Source organism: Stylophora pistillata, chromosome 2, assembly GCF_964205215.1.
Source record: "Stylophora pistillata chromosome 2, jaStyPist1.2, whole genome shotgun sequence".
Classification (NCBI taxonomy): Eukaryota; Metazoa; Cnidaria; class Anthozoa; order Scleractinia; family Pocilloporidae; genus Stylophora; species Stylophora pistillata.
The window spans coordinates 1,681,817-1,700,872 of NC_142520.1; the positions used below are offsets into that span (position 1 = coordinate 1,681,817).

Consider the following 19,056-nt stretch of genomic DNA (forward strand, 5'->3'; position numbering starts at 1 on the left):
ATGTGAATCTTCTCCATCATTGGCCCTCCTAGCTCCATCTTGGTTTATTACGACTCCTTTTGTGTTTTACTTTTTTATCAAACTAATATTTTATGGTCTCCTTCCAGCTGATTCAATAAATCGATAGGACTTTAATCAAAAATTCGGAAAAAACATCTATTAATTTTTGTTGTCTCACCCGTGATCCAGTTCACCTCCTTCAGCGTAAATCAAGCACAGAATCAGCTCAAGCTTCACATTACGTAAGCAGATGCGCAGTGGTGACAAAATCTCCTCTCCCTCCTCCCCTTCAGCAGTAGTAGCTTTAGGTGATGACCCCAAGTCCAGTTTCAGTTCGTTTTCGTTCGAAGGATGCGCGGGTAGAGTGGACACTAGGAATTGACCAAACCTGAAAACAAAGACAACAAAATTCAGCTGAATTCAAGTCTTGTCAAATTCCACTCGAATAGAAACTTACGAAAGTATTTTTTTATCAATCAAGAAGCTTATACATGGATCACAACAGTCAAGTATTCACTTTTCTCGTCGAGACAAATCAACCAGTAAACTCATTGTTTCAAGCAGCGTTACTTTTGTTGTAGCCAATACCCTGTCAAAACCCTCGAAGGCTTAAGCCAGAACATAAGCATACCACGCATGCAAGAGCTATTTTTTTTTGCATGGGTTAAGATGGGACACTAAAAACTTGGTGTTTACATTTTTGTTAAAGAAAAGCAACATCAACTCTCAAAAGAATCCAATGAGAATAAAAACCCTTCCGATTCGTTTGTAATAAACTCAGACGCAGGTATTTTGTGGTTTATTCTCCATGTTGTCTGAATAATTGTAAGCAAAGATAGATTGCATTGGTGCCACAATCACTGCAGTCTCCTTCGCAGCAGTTGTTTGGTCTCGTCACGCAGTGCGCTCTCTTCCCCATTGTGTGACGAGCAAACAACCGCTGCATACTCTATCTCGGCTCCTCAGGGGTGGGAGGTGATTTGCCACGCGGCTATAACCTTCAAATAGACATATGCTGCTGATTCTAATTCTAAATTTGGCTGCTTCACTGTTCAAAGCAACAAAGCGTTCAAAGTTAGAGTCGTGGTAAGTAAGATATTTAATTGTTGACGCGCTGTGTTAATGTGACTACTAATCAATTTTCCAATACACATTTCAACGCCTTTATAACCAGAAACTCTCTTGCATAGACCAGTTCTATATTGATTCCTATACCGACATCATAAATTGCAATAGCGCGACGTCGTTCGGCATAAAGCCCCTCTATGTTTTAAAATGCTTTTCATAAGTCCACGAAGAACAAATCTCTTGCGCATCACAGAATAAGTTCTTCTGGCATGTTAAGTTAATTCGTTTCAATCAAATCCACCTAGCGTTTGCATAACAATCACAATGCCTGTGTAAATTTAATCCAATAGACATGCCTTATCTTTGCCTAAAAACGTCCTGAGAAGTTTACAAATGCTAAATGTTCACATTGCGTTGCAAGCGCAACGCAATGTCAACATTTACCTTCAGCAATAGGAATTAATGATCAGGGTCCAGTTGTTCGAAGGCCGATTAGCACTAACCCAGGTTTAAATTTTAATCCCCGTTTCCTTATTTTTCTATTCAAGAATCTTTTTGGGAAAATTTACCTTATTCTTTTCAGAGCACCCAATCACAAGATTGTAGACAAAAATAATTATACTGAATTTTCTTTTGAAGCTTTCAGATCTGAAATCAAATTTCACACTAACCCTGGGTTATCTTAACCCGCATTTGAACAACCCGACCCTGATTCAGAAAGACGGTACCTTTGTTGGTAAATGGTTGAAGTAACGCCATTCGAAATTGAAATTTTTTCGACGAAAAACTTATCACATGAGCGAGATTCTCCTTCTCATAAATTCTCCGTTTGGTCACGTTTAGTTTTAATGTTCACTTTATTTGTGTTCATTTATGGGGAAAATGGTGAGCGATTGATTTTTCAGGTTCGTAAACGGCTTTTTGTTCTTTGCTCTTTCTAAATCGAACTTAATCTTTATACTTGGTACCTGTTGTTCCTTCTTTGGTTTATCAATGTTTTTATTTTCCCAATCAAGTTTTCACGTCTTTCTTACAATAGCTATTTGCATTTATCTTTGTTTTGCAGAGAAAGTTCTATTTCAGTTTCTTACTTTTGGTTTCATCAGTCATACGGCTCGATAAAAACAAGACACCCTTCTTTAACAAAAGATTAGTTGTAAAAATATAAATTTAGAAACAGTCTCGTCCCACTTTGCAAAACTGAAATGTTTTGAACTGAAAATTCAAAGGCACAGGACTTAAACCTCGAAATAATCTTAGATTTTGGAAAAGATTTGTTAACTTAAACTTATCATAGTCCGCAAAATAACATGATTTACTCTGCTTTACGCCTTCAACTTCCATGAAGTCTCTTTTTCACAATGTTACAAGTGTCCCTGTAAAAACTTTTAGAGAATAAGATGCAGCGTCAATTTAACATCTCCCAGTTGATAAGTGTCGTTAATAGGGACTTTAAGCAAACCACGACGGCTACGGCAACGAGAACGTGGAAAAACAATAGATCTAAGTGGCAGAACAATAGTCCAGCACGTGCGTTTTAAAACTTTGTACATTTCTTAGCCGTCCTTTGCAAAACAACAACGTGACATCACCAAAATTTACGTCGTCTGCGAAGCGAAACCGCAGCGGCAAATTATTTAAATTTACATTTGGAACTCAACGCTACTTTTATGCGTTATGTTGAGTTTGAGGTCTGGCGCCGTATGAAACGGTAAACACATGCATCCATTTTCGAAATTTTGATTAAAAGTAGAAACTAATTTTTTAATCGACGTCTTCCGTGGCGTTGCCTTCCTGACTGCTTTAAGTCCCTAATATCCAACTACAGTCCGTAGATTACAAATATCACGCGATATTTGTGCTCCAGAGAACCGGTTAGACAGGTTTTCTCGCATCGCGCAAGCGAAGAATTGGATAGAAGTTACGAAAAAGAAAATGGCGGACAATTTGAATCGTATTTCTAACGACGAAGAGTAGATCTACGTTAAATGTTGACCCAAGTTTATTTGATAAATCGTACGAAGAAAAACAGCTAGACGACCAGGAAATTTCTTCATTTATCGAAGGAAACAGCGACAACGCGCCAATTCTATTCCGCTTCGCATACTTCTGTCACGCACTCCCCATAAGGTAAATATCCGCGAAATTCGCCCGCACTGAAAAGCAATTTGGCGTGTTGGATAATAAATAGCTTATTTGACGTTTTGTTGTGTAGTATCGCAGACTATTTTTACTCATTGTTTATATTTTGACTCGCCCTACGGGCTCGTCAAAATACGGCACAACTCGTGAAAATACTCAGCGATACTAAACAACAAAACGTCTAATTAACAATGTATTTATTGTCCAAACTGTTGGCTGAAGAATATATTAATACTGCAAAGAGAAGTTGCACGTGAAACAATTCTTCACTGTCAGAGTCTGAGAGTTAAAGAGGAAAGGCACACACACGATGCATCATAAGGAAATTCTGATGTAAAAAATTCAAAGAGCCATGTTTTTTTATTTAAATTTTGGGGAAGTTGAAAAGGGAGGTAGATTTGTTTTAGGTTTCTAAACAAATGTTTGTTTTACCGATTAAGCTGTTAGTTTTTTTTTTTTTTTTTTTTCACGCTAGTAAGTGTTATTCATTGTGTTTTGCAGGGAGAGCGTTAATTCAGTTTCTTACTTTGAGAATCTTCAGTCACATGATCAGAATACTAAACCAGACACTTCCTTGTTTGAAGGTAAGAACCAAAAATTGAAAAAAAAGTTTTCATTCCTTTCCCCCTTTTTTTAAAATTTTCTACGCTACCTCAAACCAAGCCTAACAGAAATCAAATTCAAGAACAGCAAATTCTGATGCAAAAAAAGCGCTACAATTTTCTTCAATGCACCCTAAGTGGTCGAAACTGAAAGTCATCCTGATACATCTCTGGTCCAGAGATTATCAACCGCAGTTTTAGTCTCTTTCTTAGTCTTTATATGTAATTTTTGGACCCATAAAAGTTAGCGGTTTGTTCTTACGTGAGCTGCTTGCATTTATCTTTGTTTCTTGCGGCTTTCGGTCTTATCACTCAAACAGTTAGGACTCTCAACAGAGAGTGTTTATTTTTGAAAAGACTACCAACTGAAAAACTAAATTTAGTAATGATTATTTTTTTCCCGCTCTAAAAAAAAATATATAGTTCGGGTTAAAATTTGAGGAAATTCATCGATACAAGAGTTCTAAGTCCAAATAATCTGATAATATTTGCGAGGGTTTTGTTTTGATCACAAAACATTTAAGGTCTGCGTCATATTAACTCTTTGAATTTCTGACCTTTTCAGAAATTCTTCCTTCCAGCCCCTTCACATTAACTTGTTGGTCATTTGGGAGAATTTGGTGTTGTGTTAAGAAAACACCAGCTGATATGTTTTCTTGTCGCTTGTTCACTGAATAATATGTTGATATGGGAAAGAGGATCGGAGCCACATGTTCCTCACTTCTGTAACTTGAAGGTTCTAAAGTTAAGACAAAGCGCATTTTAAACCACAAATTTCTTATCACTGATACGCGAGCTCCAATATTTATTGAGATACCATATGGGCAAACTGTGATGCAGGCCATCTTTCTTATGCTTTAACAACGATTACTTTTTATCAACAATTTACCGATAAGCGATCTCACACAGGCTCTTTGCATTCTTCGTTGCTTCGCAGAGAAAATTTGAAATCAGCTTCTTGATTTTGGTCTCCTAGCTATCCAGAGATCTTTTCTTTCTTTCAAGGTGAGTGGCTTAATATCTAATTCTGAAATATTATGCGCTAGAATCTTTAAGATCGAAACTTGCTAATCACAGTGATGACACCCCCTGAATGATGAGTCCGTTTACTTTCATCACTTGATTACTGTGTGATATATTGATATTTTAGGGAGAAGCTACATGTTCATCATTTCTGGAATAATAGAAAATGAGAAGATCCCGTATGTTATTTAATAAATCTTATGGGCAACCTCGGAAACAATACTTTCCATCGTAGGGTTTTCTTTTTTATTTATGTTTAAGGTCAATTTTGATGGTTTCTCCTCATCAACCGTGCCAGTAATATTTCTTGCACCAGCTATTTGCATTTACGTTTGTTTGTCTGGAAGTCTCATTTCCTTTTCTTACTTTAGTTTTCATTAGACACACCATAAGCCAACTGAAGAAGACCTGCGTTCTATTTTCAAAGGTGAGCTTCTTAGTTTCATTTTCCCTGAATAAAATTGACATTATTATTTTCCGAAACAAAACATTTAGAGAAGTTGGTATATGAGTTGCTGAAGTGACGCGAATGTAATCGAATGAAATGCAAAGATTTTCCTTCGTCTAAAAACAAAGCGTTTTCAAAACGAGTGAGCGGTTTAAGCGCTGGGTAGAATCTTTTGCTCTTTGCCCTCTTAAGCTGCATGCGAATCAAATATATTCTCAGTTTTGAAAGTAATTGTTGAGTAATCATTGACAACATTATTGCGTTCTAATTTCGTACATCTCAAACTAACAAAAAATGCGAGTGTCTAAAACTGATATAATATAATTTTCATTTGGATAAAAGATGGTGAAACAATGCCAAACGAAGAAACTTCTTATCTACTCTAAGATTTCAGTTGCTGAAAATCTGATCCAGTATCACAATAGAACTTTCCAACTTGAGCTGATTACTCAGCTAAAGCGAATGGCAGGGCGCGCATGCGGACGAAAAACGCACGCGTTCAAGATGAGTATGGTAGGAGAACTTCTCTATAAAGCCACAAAAATTGTTGTGCCATTTCCCGTTCACAATGAAATAAGTGACAGCTGGCGCTTCCATCGTCTCTCCTGATTGACATAACAGAAATTATTTTCTTCAAGAAAAGTCCAAATATTTCTTCAAAACTGAAACATACGAATTAACGCCATTATTGTAATTTTCAATGTCAGAGAAAACCCATTTTCATAACTAAAGGCGTGATTCAAGAAATTTCTCTCCTGTTTCAGCTGCAAGGCAGCTAAGCGAGCTCTAAAGGCGTGAATGTGGCGAGGACACGCGCGAAACGCTCGCGATCCGTGGAGGGCGCCGACTTAAACCATCTCATCCTATTCCGCCCTATCACTACATGACCACTACAAGTTCCAAAACGTTTCCTTTCTCTAAGGAAAGTCATTTTCAGGCAATAAATGGCGACCAGATTCAGTAACAGCTAATTACGTGGGATGTAATGAGTTCAATACAAACACAACACATTTGGTAAATTAACCGCTGTTCTATTGATGAAACGTTTCTGATAGCAATATCCAAACCTGTTCCACGATTACTTGAATTCAACCCATCTGATGCATTTAGAATTGGTTTGAACAAAAGAGTGAAAAAGGCAGATTGTGCTCAAACATTTCTAAAAAAGGAAGAAAACAAGCACTTCCCTAAAAAAGCCTAGGGACTCCTATATTTATCATTTTCATTTTTTAAAAGTTTCCTTTCTTGTGTTCCCTTTCCCACGACAACAAACAGGAGAGAACCATAATGAGTGACGTTGCAGACATTCTGAAATCAATCCGGATAGGTTTAGATGTCGCCATATTTCTTCTCAACACTGATCGTGACCTGCAAGCCACTGAGTTATGTAATGAGTCTGCAATTCTACTTCAAAACCTTAACTCTGGTATTGGCCTTGATATTACCGATGTACTTTTCAATGCGTACTACGCCATCTCTGGTTACACAAATGCGGCAAGATATGCAACCAATCTTCTTTACACGTTCCATCGCGCGGGAATACTAACAAGACTACTGGGAGACAAATATGAAGCACAAACCCGGTTTTTAGAGGCCAAGCAACTTTTCAACAGCGCACTCACCATCGCAAAATCGATTGGCCACACACGAGAAGAAGAAGCAATGGTTCATGATAGACTTGGGTGTGTATGCTATAACCTAGCAACAATGCAGGAGGCAAAAAAACACTACCAAAAGGCACTTGACATCGTAATAAAAATTGGCGATGTAAAAGGAGAAGGGGCAATTAACGGAAACCTCGGAACTGTGTTTCATTCCCTTGGCGAATATCAGAGGGCTAAAGAATATTACGAGAAAGCACTTGACATCGCGATAGAAATTGGCGACAGAAAACGAGAAGGAACAAGTAACGGGAAACTCGGAGCTGTGTTTGATTCCCTTGGCGAATATCAGAAGGCTAAAGAATATTACGAGAAAGCACTTGACATCGCGATAGAAATTGGTGACAGAAGAGGAGAAGGAAGAATTAACAGGAACCTCGGAAATGTGTTTTATTCCCTTCACGAATATCAGAAGGCTAAAGAATATCACGAGAAAGCACTTGACATCGCGATAGAAATTGGCGACAGAAAAGGAGAGGGAACATCGAACGGGAACCTCGGAACTGTGTTTGATTCCCTTGGCGAATATCAGAAGGCTAAAGAATATTACGAGAAAGCACTTGACATCGCGATAGAAATTGGTGACAGAAGAGGAGAAGGAAGAATTAACAGGAACCTCGGAAATGTGTTTTATTCCCTTCACGAATATCAGAAGGCTAAAGAATATCACGAGAAAGCACTTGACATCGCGATAGAAATTGGCGACAGAAAAGGAGAAGGAACATCGAACGGGAACCTCGGAACTGTGTTTGATTCCCTTGGCGAATATCAGAAGGCTAAAGAATATTACGAGAAAGCACTTGACATCGCGATAGAAATTGGCGACACAAGAGGACAGGGACCATCGAACGGGAACCTCGGAAATGTGTTTAATTCCCTTGGCGAATATCAGAAGGCTAAAGAATATTATGAGAAAGCACTTGACATCGCGATAGAAATTGGCGACAGAAAAGGAGAGGGAACATCGAACGGGAACCTCGGAACTGTGTTTGATTCCCTTGGCGAATATCAGAAGGCTAAAGAATATTACGAGAAAGAACTTGACATCGCGATAGAAATTGGCGACAGAAGAGGAGAGGGAAGAATTAACGGGAACCTCGGAAATGTGTTTTATTCCCTTGACGAATATCAAAAGGCTAAAGAATATCACGAGAAAGCACTTGAATTCGCGATAGAAATTGGCGACACAAGAGGACAGGGAACATCGAACGGGAACCTCGGAAATGTGTTTAATTCCCTTGGCGAACATCAGAAGGCTAAAGAATATTACGAGAAAGCACTTGACATCGCGATAGAAATTGGCGACAGAAGAGGAGAGGGAACAATTAACGGGAACCTCGGAAATGTGTTTTATTCCCTTGACGAATATCAGAAGGCTAAAGAATATCACGAGAAAGCACTTGAAATCGCGATAGAAATTGGCGACACAAGAGGACAGGGAACATCGAACGGGAACCTCGGAAATGTGTTTCATTCCCTTGGCGAATATCAGAAGGCTAAAGAATATTACGAGAAAGCACTTGACATCGCGATAGAAATTGGCGACAGAAGAGAAGAAGGAACAATTAACAGGAACATCGGTACTGTGTTTTATTTCCTTGGCGAATATGAGAAGGCTAAAGAGTATTACGTGAGAGCACTTGACATCGCGATAGAAATTGGCGACAGAAGAGGAGAGGGAAGAATTAACGGGAACCTCGGAAATGTGTTTGATTTCCTTAGCGAATATCAGAAGGCTAAAGAATATTACGAGAAAGCACTTGACATCGCGATAGAAATTGGCGACACAAGAGGACTGGAAACATCGAACGGGAACCTCGGAAATGTGCTTAATTCCCTTGGCGAATATCAGAAGGCTAAAGAATATTACGAGAAAGCACTTGACATCGCGATAGAAATTGGCGACAGAAGAGGAGAGGGAACAATTAACGGGAACCTCGGAAATGTGTTTTATTCCCTTGACGAATATCAGAAGGCTAAAGAATATCACGAGAAAGCACTTGACATCGCGATAGAAATTGGCGACACAAGAGGACAGGGAACATCGAACGGGAACCTCGGAAATGTCTTTCATTCCCTTGGCGAATATCAGAAGGCTAAAGAATATTACGAGAAAGGACTTGACATCGCGATAGAAATTGGCGACAGAAGAGAAGAAGGAAGAATTAACGGGAACCTCGGAAATGTGTTTAATTCCCTTGGCGAATATCAGGAGGCTAAAGAATATTACGAGAAAGCACTTGACATCGCGATAGAAATTGGCGACACAAGAGGACAGGGAACATCGAACGGGAACCTCGGAACTGTGTTTAATTCCCTTGGCGAATATCAGGAGGCTAAAGAATATTACGAGAAAGCACTTGACATCGCGATAGAAATTGGCGACAGAAAAGGAGAAGGAACAGTTAACGGGAGCCTCGGAACTGTGTTTTATTTCCTTGGCGAATATCAGAAGGCTAAAGAATATTACGTGAAAGCACTTGACATCGCGATAGAAATTGGCGACACAAGAGGACAGGGAACAATTAACGGGAACCTCGGAAATGTGTTTTATTCCCTTGCCGAATATCAGAAGGCTAAAGAATATCACGAGAAAGCACTTGACATCGCGATAGAAGTTGGCGACACAACAGGACAGGGAACATCGAACGGGAACCTCGGAACTGTGTTTGATTCCCTTGGTGAGTATCAGAAGGCTAAAGAATATTACGAGAAAGCACTTGACATCGCAATAGAAACTGGCGACAGAAGAGGAGAGGGAACATTGAACGGGAAGCTCGGAGAAGTGTTTCATTCCCTTGGCAAATATCAGAAGGCTAAAGAATATCACGAGAAAGCACTTGACATCGCGATAGAAATTGGCGACACAAGAGGACTGGAAACATCGAACGGGAACCTCGGAAATGTGTTTCATTCCCTTGGCGAATATCAGAAGTCTAAAGAATATTACGAGAAAGCACTTGACATCGCGATAGAAATTGGCGACAGAAAAGGAGAGGGAAGAATTAACGAGAACCTCGGAACTGTGTTTGATTCCCTTGGCGAATATCAGAAGGCTAAAGAATATTACGAGAAAGCACTTGACATCGCGATAGAAATTGGCGACAGAAAAGGAGAGGGAAGAATTAACGAGAACCTCGGAAGTGTGTTTGATTCCCTTGGCGAATATCAGAAGGCTAAAGAATATTACGAGAAAGCACTTGACATCGCGATAAAAATTGGCGACAGAAAAGGAGAAGGAGCAAATAACGGGAACCTCGGAACTTTGTTTGATTCCTTTGGCGAATATCAGAAGGCTAAAGAATATTACGAGAAAGCACTTGACATCGCGATAGAAATTGGCGACAGAAGAGAAGGAAGAATTAACGGGAACCTCGGAAATATGTTTAGTTCTCTTGGCGAATATCAGAAGGCTAAAGAATATTACGAGAAAGCACTGGACATCGCGATAGAAATTGGCAACAGAAAAGGAGAGGGAACATCGAACGGGAACCTCGGAAGTGTGTTTGATTCCCTTGGCGAATATCAGAAGGCTAAAGAATATTACGAGAAAGCACTTGACATCGCGATAGAAATTGGCGACACAAGAGGACAGGGAACATCGAACGGGAACCTCGGAAATGTGTTTAATTCCCTTGGCGAATATCAGAAGGCTAAAGAATATTACGAGAAAGCACTTGACATCGCGATAGAAATTGGCGACAGAAAAGGAGAGGGAACAATTAACGTGAACCTCGGAACTGTGTTTGATTCCCTTGGCGAATATCAGAAGGCTAAAGAATATTACGAGAAAGCACTTGACATCGCGATAGAAATTGGCGACAGAAGAGAAGAAGGGAGAATTAACGGGAACCTCGGGAATGTGTTTAATTCCCTTGACGAATATCAGAAGGCTAAAGAATATTACGAGAAAGCACTTGACATCGCGATAGAAATTGGGGACAGAAGAGAAGAAGGAAGAATGAACGGGAATCTCGGAAATGTGTTTAATTCCCTTGGCGAATATCAGAAGGCTAAAGAATATCACGCGAAAGCACTTGACATTGCGATAGAAATTGGCGACACAAGAGGACAGGGAACATCGAACGGGAACCTCGGAACTGTGTTTGATTCCCTTGGCGAATATCAGAAGGCTAAAGAATATTACGAGAAAGCACTTGACATCGCGATAGAAATTGGCGACACAAGAGGACAGCGAACATCGAACGGGAACCTCGGAACTGTGTTTCATTCCCTTGGCGAATATCAGAAGGCTAAAGAATATTACGAGAAAGCACTTGACATTGCGATAGAAATTGGCGACAGAAAAGGACAGGGAACATCGAACGAGAACCTGGGAACTGTGTTTAATTCCCTTGGCGAATATCAGAAGGCTAAAGAATATTACGAGAAAGCACTTGACATCGCGATAGAAACTGGCGACACAAGAGGACAGGGAACATCGAACGGGAACCTCGGAACTGTGTTTGATTCCCTTGGCGAATATCAGAAGGCTAAAGAATATCACGAGAAAGCACTTGACATCGCGATAGAAATTGGCGACAAACAAGGAGAGGGTGGAGAGTGCCTTCGTCTTGGACATGCTTATCATGGGCTTGGAAAAAATAAGCAAGCTAAAGAATATTTGGACAAAGCAGTCAGCGTCAGTTTAGCAATTGGTGCCAGAAACCTAGAAGCCCGCGCTACTTCTAAATTAGGGTCTGTATTTGCTTCTGTGAATGACAACGAGAAGGCAAAAGAACATTTTGAGAAGGCGCTCACCATCAGCAGAGAATGTGGCTATAGAGGACTCGAAGCAACAATTTACGTAAACCTTGGAAGATTTTCCCGATCGCTTGGTGAATGTGGCAAGGCAAAAGATTATTTAGAGAAAGCGTGCTCCCTAAGCAGTCAAATAGGACATAAAATGTGCGAGTTTGAAAGCTTTCTCGGTATTTCTTTGCTAAAACTAGCGCATTCCGAGATTGTGGATGCAAAGAAACACCTCCTTCAATGTATTGGAAAGTACGAACAAATCAGAACTTCTCTGAAAGGAAACAGTGAATTTGAAATGTCTCTATTAGAGAGACGCGGTAGTTATCCCTACCAGCTACTCACTGTGATGCTTTGGAAGACCGGAAAATTTCAAGATGCCCTTTATGTTGAGGAGCTAGGACGAGCAAGAGTCCTCGCAGAATTCATGGCAGACAAGTACTCTCTGAAAAGCCACATCTCAGCTGATCCACAATCATGGTTTGGGATTGAAAACATCGTCAAAAGAGAAAGTAACTGTGTTTTTTTGTACATTTCGTACTTAGAGCGGCAAGTTTTTGTCTGGGCACTGAAACCAAATGGAGACATTTGCTGTCGAGCAACAGACGAAGTGAAAGTGAACACTCTTGATGCGGAGCAAGTTTGCGATGTGGAAGGAATTTTCAAAAAAACCGCCACCGGCTTCGGCGTTTTACCCGTAGCGAACTGCGAAGACCGATCATTGGATGACAACGTGACGACATCTCTTCGTGAAGAGAGCCGAGCAAACTTGCGAGGTGACGAAACCAAAGATACCGAAAGAATTCATCACTTGTGCTACCAATGGATCGTCGCACCCGTGGTACACTCACTTACAGAGCCTGAAATCATCATTGTGCCGGATCGTTTCTCTTACCGAGTCCCATTTGCTGCCTTGCGTGATAAACCAACCGGAAAGTACTTATCGGAGAAGTACAGAATACGCATTGTCCCTTCTCTAACAACTCTCCGGCTTATTCAAGAATGTCCAGCGGACTATCACAGTTCAACTGGTGCACTGGTTGTGGGTGATCCTACGGTTGGCAAAGTGCATTACAATGGACGAGATGCTGACATTACACCATTATTCTATGCAAGTAAGGAAGCACAAATGGTTGGTCGACTGCTGGGCGTTCAGCCTCTGTTAGGAAGTCGCGCAACAAAGCAGGCGGTACTTCAAGCAATACCTTCAGTGAGTCTGATACATCTTGCCGCACATGGAAATGCCGAAAGAGGAGAGATTGCCCTCTCTCCTCAATGTACTATTGAGGGTACTCCAAAAGAGGAAGACTACCTCCTGACAATGTCCGACATTCAAGGAGTTCAAGTGCGAGCTAAACTGGTTGTACTTAGCTGTTGTCATAGTGGGCGTGGATTAGTTAAAAAGGAAGGAGTTATTGGAATCGCTCGAGCATTCTTAGCATCCGGTGCACGTTCAGTGTTGGTAGCATCGTGGGCTTTAGAAGACGAAGCAACGTCGAATCTTATGAAAAATTTCTACAAACACCTTGTTCGTGGAGAAAGTGCCAGTGAATCTCTTCACCGGGCCGTTCAATGGTTGAGAAACAATGGCTTTCCCAAACCTTCCCAATGGGCTCCGTTTGTATTGATGGGGGATAACGTGACATTGGATTTTACGGAAAGTGGGGAAGTCTGACATAACGAGCAATATTCAATAATAAACTGAATAACACATTTAACTTTTTTACTTGACTGACTTGTGGTTAGTTTTTGTTTGTTTGTTTTTGTCTTTGTCTTTCATCCATAAAATGTCAAGAAAGAGAAGATGACTTCATGTAGTAGTACTCGGAGCCGGAAGATTTTGATGAATCGCTTCCTAAAATTGACCTTGAATTAGAGTTTCGTTTGTGTAGAACTTAGTCAGAAATAATTTCTCAAAGTCGATACGATGCTAAACGCTATGACGGGACAGGCAATCTGAGAGACTTAAGCTAACTCTAAAAAAGTTAACTTTATTTCGTAAAAAATCAACAACAATAACAATTAAATGATAATCTTGAAGTAGTTTGGAAAGTTTAGGAAATCAATTCTTTATGCTTTAAACTTGAAATAGTGACAAATGCCTAATGTTTGTTTTAGGAAAGATGAATTCAATGAGGACAACAATGAGCCAGAGAGGGAACAGAATGACCACTGATCCTACACAAAGATTCTTCTTCTTGCTCGTTGTCTTAAAATGGACTCTGGTAGTTCTTTGCATTGACGTTTTTCGTCTTTTTTTTAAAGTCAAGCAATAGTTTTTGCCTGCTTTTGTAAGCATGGCTGACTCGAAGGCGAGCAATAACGAAACCTGCAATTCAGCTGTTAGATCTATTAAGTATATCAATAGGGAGGTAACATAACTTGGGATGGGAAAATTGAATGCAGGAAGTTGGCCATATGTTTAAAAATGTGAGTGTCGGAAAAGTTTTCACAAACTCAAAATGAATTCTTGATGTACATAGCTATGATTCAGTTTTCAATTCTCCCGTAGGATGCAATTGTGATAATCATCAAAGTGTGATAAAAACCGTACGCAGGTGCACGAAAACAAAACAAACTAACAGAAGAGGGAACAGAAAGTGCCCAAATAGTAAATAAAACAATCGAGTAGAAAAGAGAAGAAACAGCGCGCGAAATATTAACGCAAAAAAAAAAAAAGGGCAGGAAAGAGAACAGCGGGCAAGAAATAACTGCAACAATCAAACAGGGTACAGAACAGCACGCGCTACAAAACAATCTTAAATTTAAATGGAGAAGGAAGAGACAGATCGCAATACGTTAAAAAAAAATCATCAAAAATAGAGAAGATGAGATACAGCGCGTAAATTGTTGAGATAAAATTAGGAGAAAACACTGCGCGAGATGCTAATGCACTGATCAAACACAAGAGTGCAAATAGAAGTCACAATCGGCCAGAATCCAGAAAAAAAGGCGTTAGACTCTAACGTAAAAAACAAATATAAATTGCAACAAACAGTGAGTTAGATATTAACTTGGAAATCAAACAGGGAAGAGAACAAGCAATGTGTGAGATTCTTACGCAATATTCAATCAGAAAGGATAATGAACTATGCAAAAGATATGAACAAAAGAACCAAACAGAGAAAAGAAAAAAAAAAACGGGGTGTAATATATTAACAAAAAACAAAGGTAAAGAGAAGAAACAGCGGACTAGACATTAAGGAAAACGTCAGTTTGGAAAAAAATGAACAGATATTGTCCGAAACATTTAAGTAGAAGTCAATCAGAAGAAGTGAATAAAAAGTGCGCAAGATTCTGATGTAACAAACAGTGAAAACATAGCCACGCTAGGTATACAAGAGGAATTTTTTCGGCTAGGTGGGTTCAGTTGGAACAATGCGCGACTGATGTTTTTATTTGTAGAAAAGACAATGAGCAACGGAAATATTGCGTTATTTTATCTTAGGAGAGATAGGGGAAAAATATTTTAATTTAAATAAAATAAACTAACATACATATTTTGTGCTCTATCATATCTGCCGTCTGAATTATTGCAGGCAAAATTAAACTGCATTAGGGTGCTACCTACCGTAATCTTCTTCGCAGCCATTGTTTGTTCTCTTCATGCAGCGCCGTCTCTCCTCCGTTGTGTGACAAGACCATTGCTTGGTCTTGTCACGCAACGCCCTCTCTTCCCCTGTTGATTGACGAGACCCAAAAACGGTTGCAAAGGAAGGAGACTGGGCTTACTGCCAACGTTCCCGTTGCGGAGGACTTTGGCTAGAATACATTGAGTAGTCTACAATTTTTTTAATGGGAATTTTGCAGGGGTCCCTTGGTTTCGAATTGAGCTTGATTTTTCTGCTTTTTACACGCATAGTTAGTGTGTGAAACCAATGTGACCCTGGAACTGTTTCAAAGATCATCGAGATTAATTCACTCGTGGCTAAACTAAATGATCGGTTAGAAAAGCTTCAAAACGTTCTTGGAGTAGCCCCAAAGGCTATTCGATAAGACGAACGTTTAGATGAGATAGCAGCAAAAAGTGAAAATATTTGATTGCTTGTTATTAATTGCTCGTTCTTGCGGACGTCACAAGTAAATAGACTTTTAGCCTTTAACCTTTGGACATCGACTGAAATTTCTTTCGCATGTCTGTCAATCTACACGTAGCCAAGAATATCTTACAATGAGACAAAACTTGAATTTAACGAAGGCGAAGTGGTTTTAAACCGCAGACAGTACCAGTTTAGGCCGTAAAGTTTTGGCCGTGCGTTCTCTGAAAGAAACATTTACAGACATTATATTTTCCAGAAAATTTCACATTTGATTGAAAATCCAAAACCACGAACCATAAAAGAGACATTTGTCACAGCACCGCCTGAGGTGCTTTAAGAGGGCGGAATGACATTTTGTTAAGAAGTTTTACAGGCCTCCTTTAACTCTTAACTCCATTAGTGACCTGGAGAGAATTCTCCTTACAATATCAATACAATATCAAGCAGACAAGTGATAAGAATAAAGAAAAATATCAACTTAAGGATTATTGGTTGATACAATTCAAAATTCTCCAAAGTAACATCACAAGAATTCTGTGGCAGACAGTGAGAAGAGTTATTAATAAGATCGTGGCAGTGAAAAGGTTAAACGACCTGACACAGCCTCCCTCAGTTTTTCACTTGACTGTTTACTGTTTCCTGAAACAGGTGCAACGGGGGTCTTTGATGTCCCGTGCTAACCAGCACAGATAGGATGCAGAATAAGTAACTTAACTACAAACCATATGTAACATGTCACACTAGGACCAAACTTTGGTAAAAAACTTGTTAGAGAATTTGAACAAGTTTCCATCCTTAACAAGCTTATGAAAATATTCTGTGATATCAAACCAGAGCGATGTTGGGTGTAGTTAAACAAATGCCATACCTTAGCAAGTTCTTCATATCATTTGTGTTACTTAGAAACACAGACAGCACACTGGCGATGGTGTGGGCTGTAGCGTCTGTCACGCTGTCATCCTGAAGCACAAACAACAGCTTGGGCACCAAATTTAGTCGCTGCATCAGCTCAGCATTCCTGAGTGCATTCACAGGTGATATAAATGCATTCTATTATTGACATTTAAGTGAAAGACAGCCTGACTAAACAGTTAGCCAGGTAGGTTTTGTGTCAGGAGGCACCGGTTTGAGTCCTCCTTGGGTCAGGGTATCGTCTCCTTGGCTCAGGGTATCGTCTCCTTGGGTCAGGGTATCGTCTCCTTGGGTCAGGGTATCGTCTCCTTGGGTCAGGGTATCGTCTCCTTGGGTCAGGGTATCGTCTCCTTGGGTCAGGGTATCGTCTCCTTGGGTCAGGGTATCGTCTCCTTGGCTCAGTGTATCGTCTCCTTGGGTCAGGGTATCGTCTCCTTGGGTCAGGGTATCGTCTCCTTGGGTCAGGGTATCGTCTCCTTGGGTCAGGGTATCGTCTCCTTGGGTCAGGGTATCGTCTCCTTGGGTCAGGGTATCGTCTCCTTGGGTCAGGGTATCGTCTCCTTGGGTCAGGGTATCGTCTCCTTGTGTCAGGGTATCGTCTCCTTGTGTCAGTGTATCGTCTCCTTGGGTCAGGGTATCGTCTCCTTGGGTCAGGGTATCGTCTCCTTGGGTCAGGGTATCGTCTCCTTGGGTCAGGGTATCGTCTCCTTGGGTCAGGGTATCGTCTCCTTGAGTCAGGGTATCGTCTCCTTGTGTCAGGGTATCGTCTCCTTGGGTCAGGCTATCGTCTCCTTGAGTAAATCAAATTAAAAACTTCCCTAGTGCCGACCATTGACCTACAGAGTATGCACATGAGGCAACCAAATGGCCCTTCAACCCTTAAAGAGTGACCAACATCTAGTTTCTCCTTACATTATCACCCCTCAATCACACTTTAAGGTCAGGAGAATGATGGAAATGATCACCAACTAACACAGTTCTTGATTATTAAACAAATTCTCCTTATTAGCACCTTAGGAAACGTATGAAGAACAATATGGAGATTATGGATTAACTGATGTTATGACCCTGCAGCAGGGTTATGAGCAAATTTTGACAGCAGCAGCTGCAATAATTTCCTTCTTTAGCATCACTTGGTGCCTCAAGAGATTGACAGTACAGAGGGAAACCCAGTCCGAGAAAAAGCATAAGAAAGATGGCCTGCATCACAGTTTGCCCAAATGGTATCTGAATAAATATTGGAGCTCGCGTGTCAGTGATAAGAAATTTTTGGTTTAAAATGCGCTTTGTCTGAACTTTAAAACCTTCAAGTTACAGAAGTGAGGAACATGTGGCTCCTCTTTCCCATATCAACATATTATTCAGTGAACAAGCGACAAGAAAACATGTCAGCTGATGGCGTTTTCTTAACACAACACCAAATTCTTCCAAATGACCAGCAAGTTAATGTGAGGGAAGAATTTCGGAAAAGGTCAGAAATTCAAAGACTCAATATGACGCAGACCTTAAATATTGTGTAATCAAAGCAAAATTCGAGTCGAATTTTGTAGGCCATCACAAATGTTATAAGATTGTTTGGACTTAGAACTCTTCTATCGCTGAATTTCCTCAAATTTCAACCCGAACTATATATATATTTTTTTCTTTTAGAGCGGGAAAAAAATAATCCTTACTAAATTTAGTTTTTCAGTTGGTAATCTTTTCAAAAATAAACACCCTCTGTTGAGAGTCCTAACTGTTTGAGTGATAAGACCGAAAGCCGCAAGAAACAACGATAAATGCAAGCAGCTCAAGTAAGAACAAACCGCTAACTTTGATCGGTCCAAAAATTACATATAAAGACGAAGAAAGAGACTAAAACTGCGGCTGAGAGATGTTTCAGCATGAGTTTCAGTTTCGAACACATAAGGTGCATTAGAGAAAATTGTAGCGCTTTTGTTTGCATCAGAATTTGCTGTTCTTGAATTTGATTTCTGTTAGGCTTGGTTTGAGATAGCGAAGAAAATTGCTATAAAAGGGGGAAAGGAATGAAAACTTTTTTTTAAATTTTTAGTTCTTACCTTCAAACAAGGAAGTGTCTGGTTTAGTATTCTGATCGTGTGACTGAAGATTCTCAAAGTAAGAAACTGAATTAACGCTCTTCCTGCAAAACAAAAATGAATAACACTAGCGTGAAAAAAAAAAACAAAAAAAAAACACAAAAAAAAAACTAACAGCTTAATCGGTAAAACAAAAATTCGTTTAGAAACCGAGAACAAAATCTACCTCTCTTTTCAACTTCCCCAAAATTTAAGTAAAAAAACATGGTATCTTTGAATTTTTTACATCAGAATTTCCTTATCATGCATCGTGTATGTGCCTTTCCTCTTTAACTCTCAGACTCTGACAGTGAAGAATTGTTTCACGTG

General features: G+C 39.9%; 4 protein-coding genes across 4 annotated transcripts in view; 2 read left to right on the forward strand and 2 right to left on the reverse strand.

The window, feature by feature from the left end:
• The window catches only part of LOC148736618 (uncharacterized), a 23,610-nt gene extending 4,614 nt beyond the window's left edge, over positions 1-18,996 (reverse strand). Inside the window, exons 1-5 of the mRNA XM_088749156.1 lie at positions 18,974-18,996; positions 18,709-18,791; positions 16,859-17,439; positions 16,605-16,786; positions 179-388 (exon numbers count right to left, since the gene is read on the reverse strand). Coding sequence (XP_088605282.1) covers positions 179-388; positions 16,605-16,786; positions 16,859-17,439; positions 18,709-18,791; positions 18,974-18,996 — 1,079 coding nt within the window. The remainder of the gene's footprint in view (positions 1-178; positions 389-16,604; positions 16,787-16,858; positions 17,440-18,708; positions 18,792-18,973) is intronic.
• The window catches only part of LOC148736611 (WD repeat and FYVE domain-containing protein 3-like), a 120,118-nt gene that overhangs the window by 92,546 nt on the left and 8,516 nt on the right, over positions 1-19,056 (reverse strand). The gene's annotated exons all lie outside the window — the stretch shown is intronic.
• LOC148736614 (solute carrier family 22 member 18-like) overlaps positions 1-19,056 on the forward strand; it is an 81,949-nt gene that overhangs the window by 48,449 nt on the left and 14,444 nt on the right. The gene's annotated exons all lie outside the window — the stretch shown is intronic.
• On the forward strand, positions 3,030-13,798 carry LOC148736619 (uncharacterized). Its single transcript, XM_088747631.1, has 4 exons — positions 3,030-3,198; positions 3,712-3,794; positions 5,207-5,262; positions 6,559-13,798. The coding sequence occupies exon 4, from the start codon at positions 6,571-6,573 to the stop codon at positions 13,369-13,371; it is 6,801 nt and encodes a 2,266-aa protein (XP_088603757.1). The 5' UTR covers positions 3,030-3,198; positions 3,712-3,794; positions 5,207-5,262; positions 6,559-6,570; the 3' UTR covers positions 13,372-13,798.

Excerpts from the sequence above, each read along its gene's own strand:
- LOC148736619 (XM_088747631.1), top strand. The coding sequence starts at position 6,571 with ATGAGTGACGTTGCAGACATTCTGAAATCAATCCGGATAGGTTTAGAT.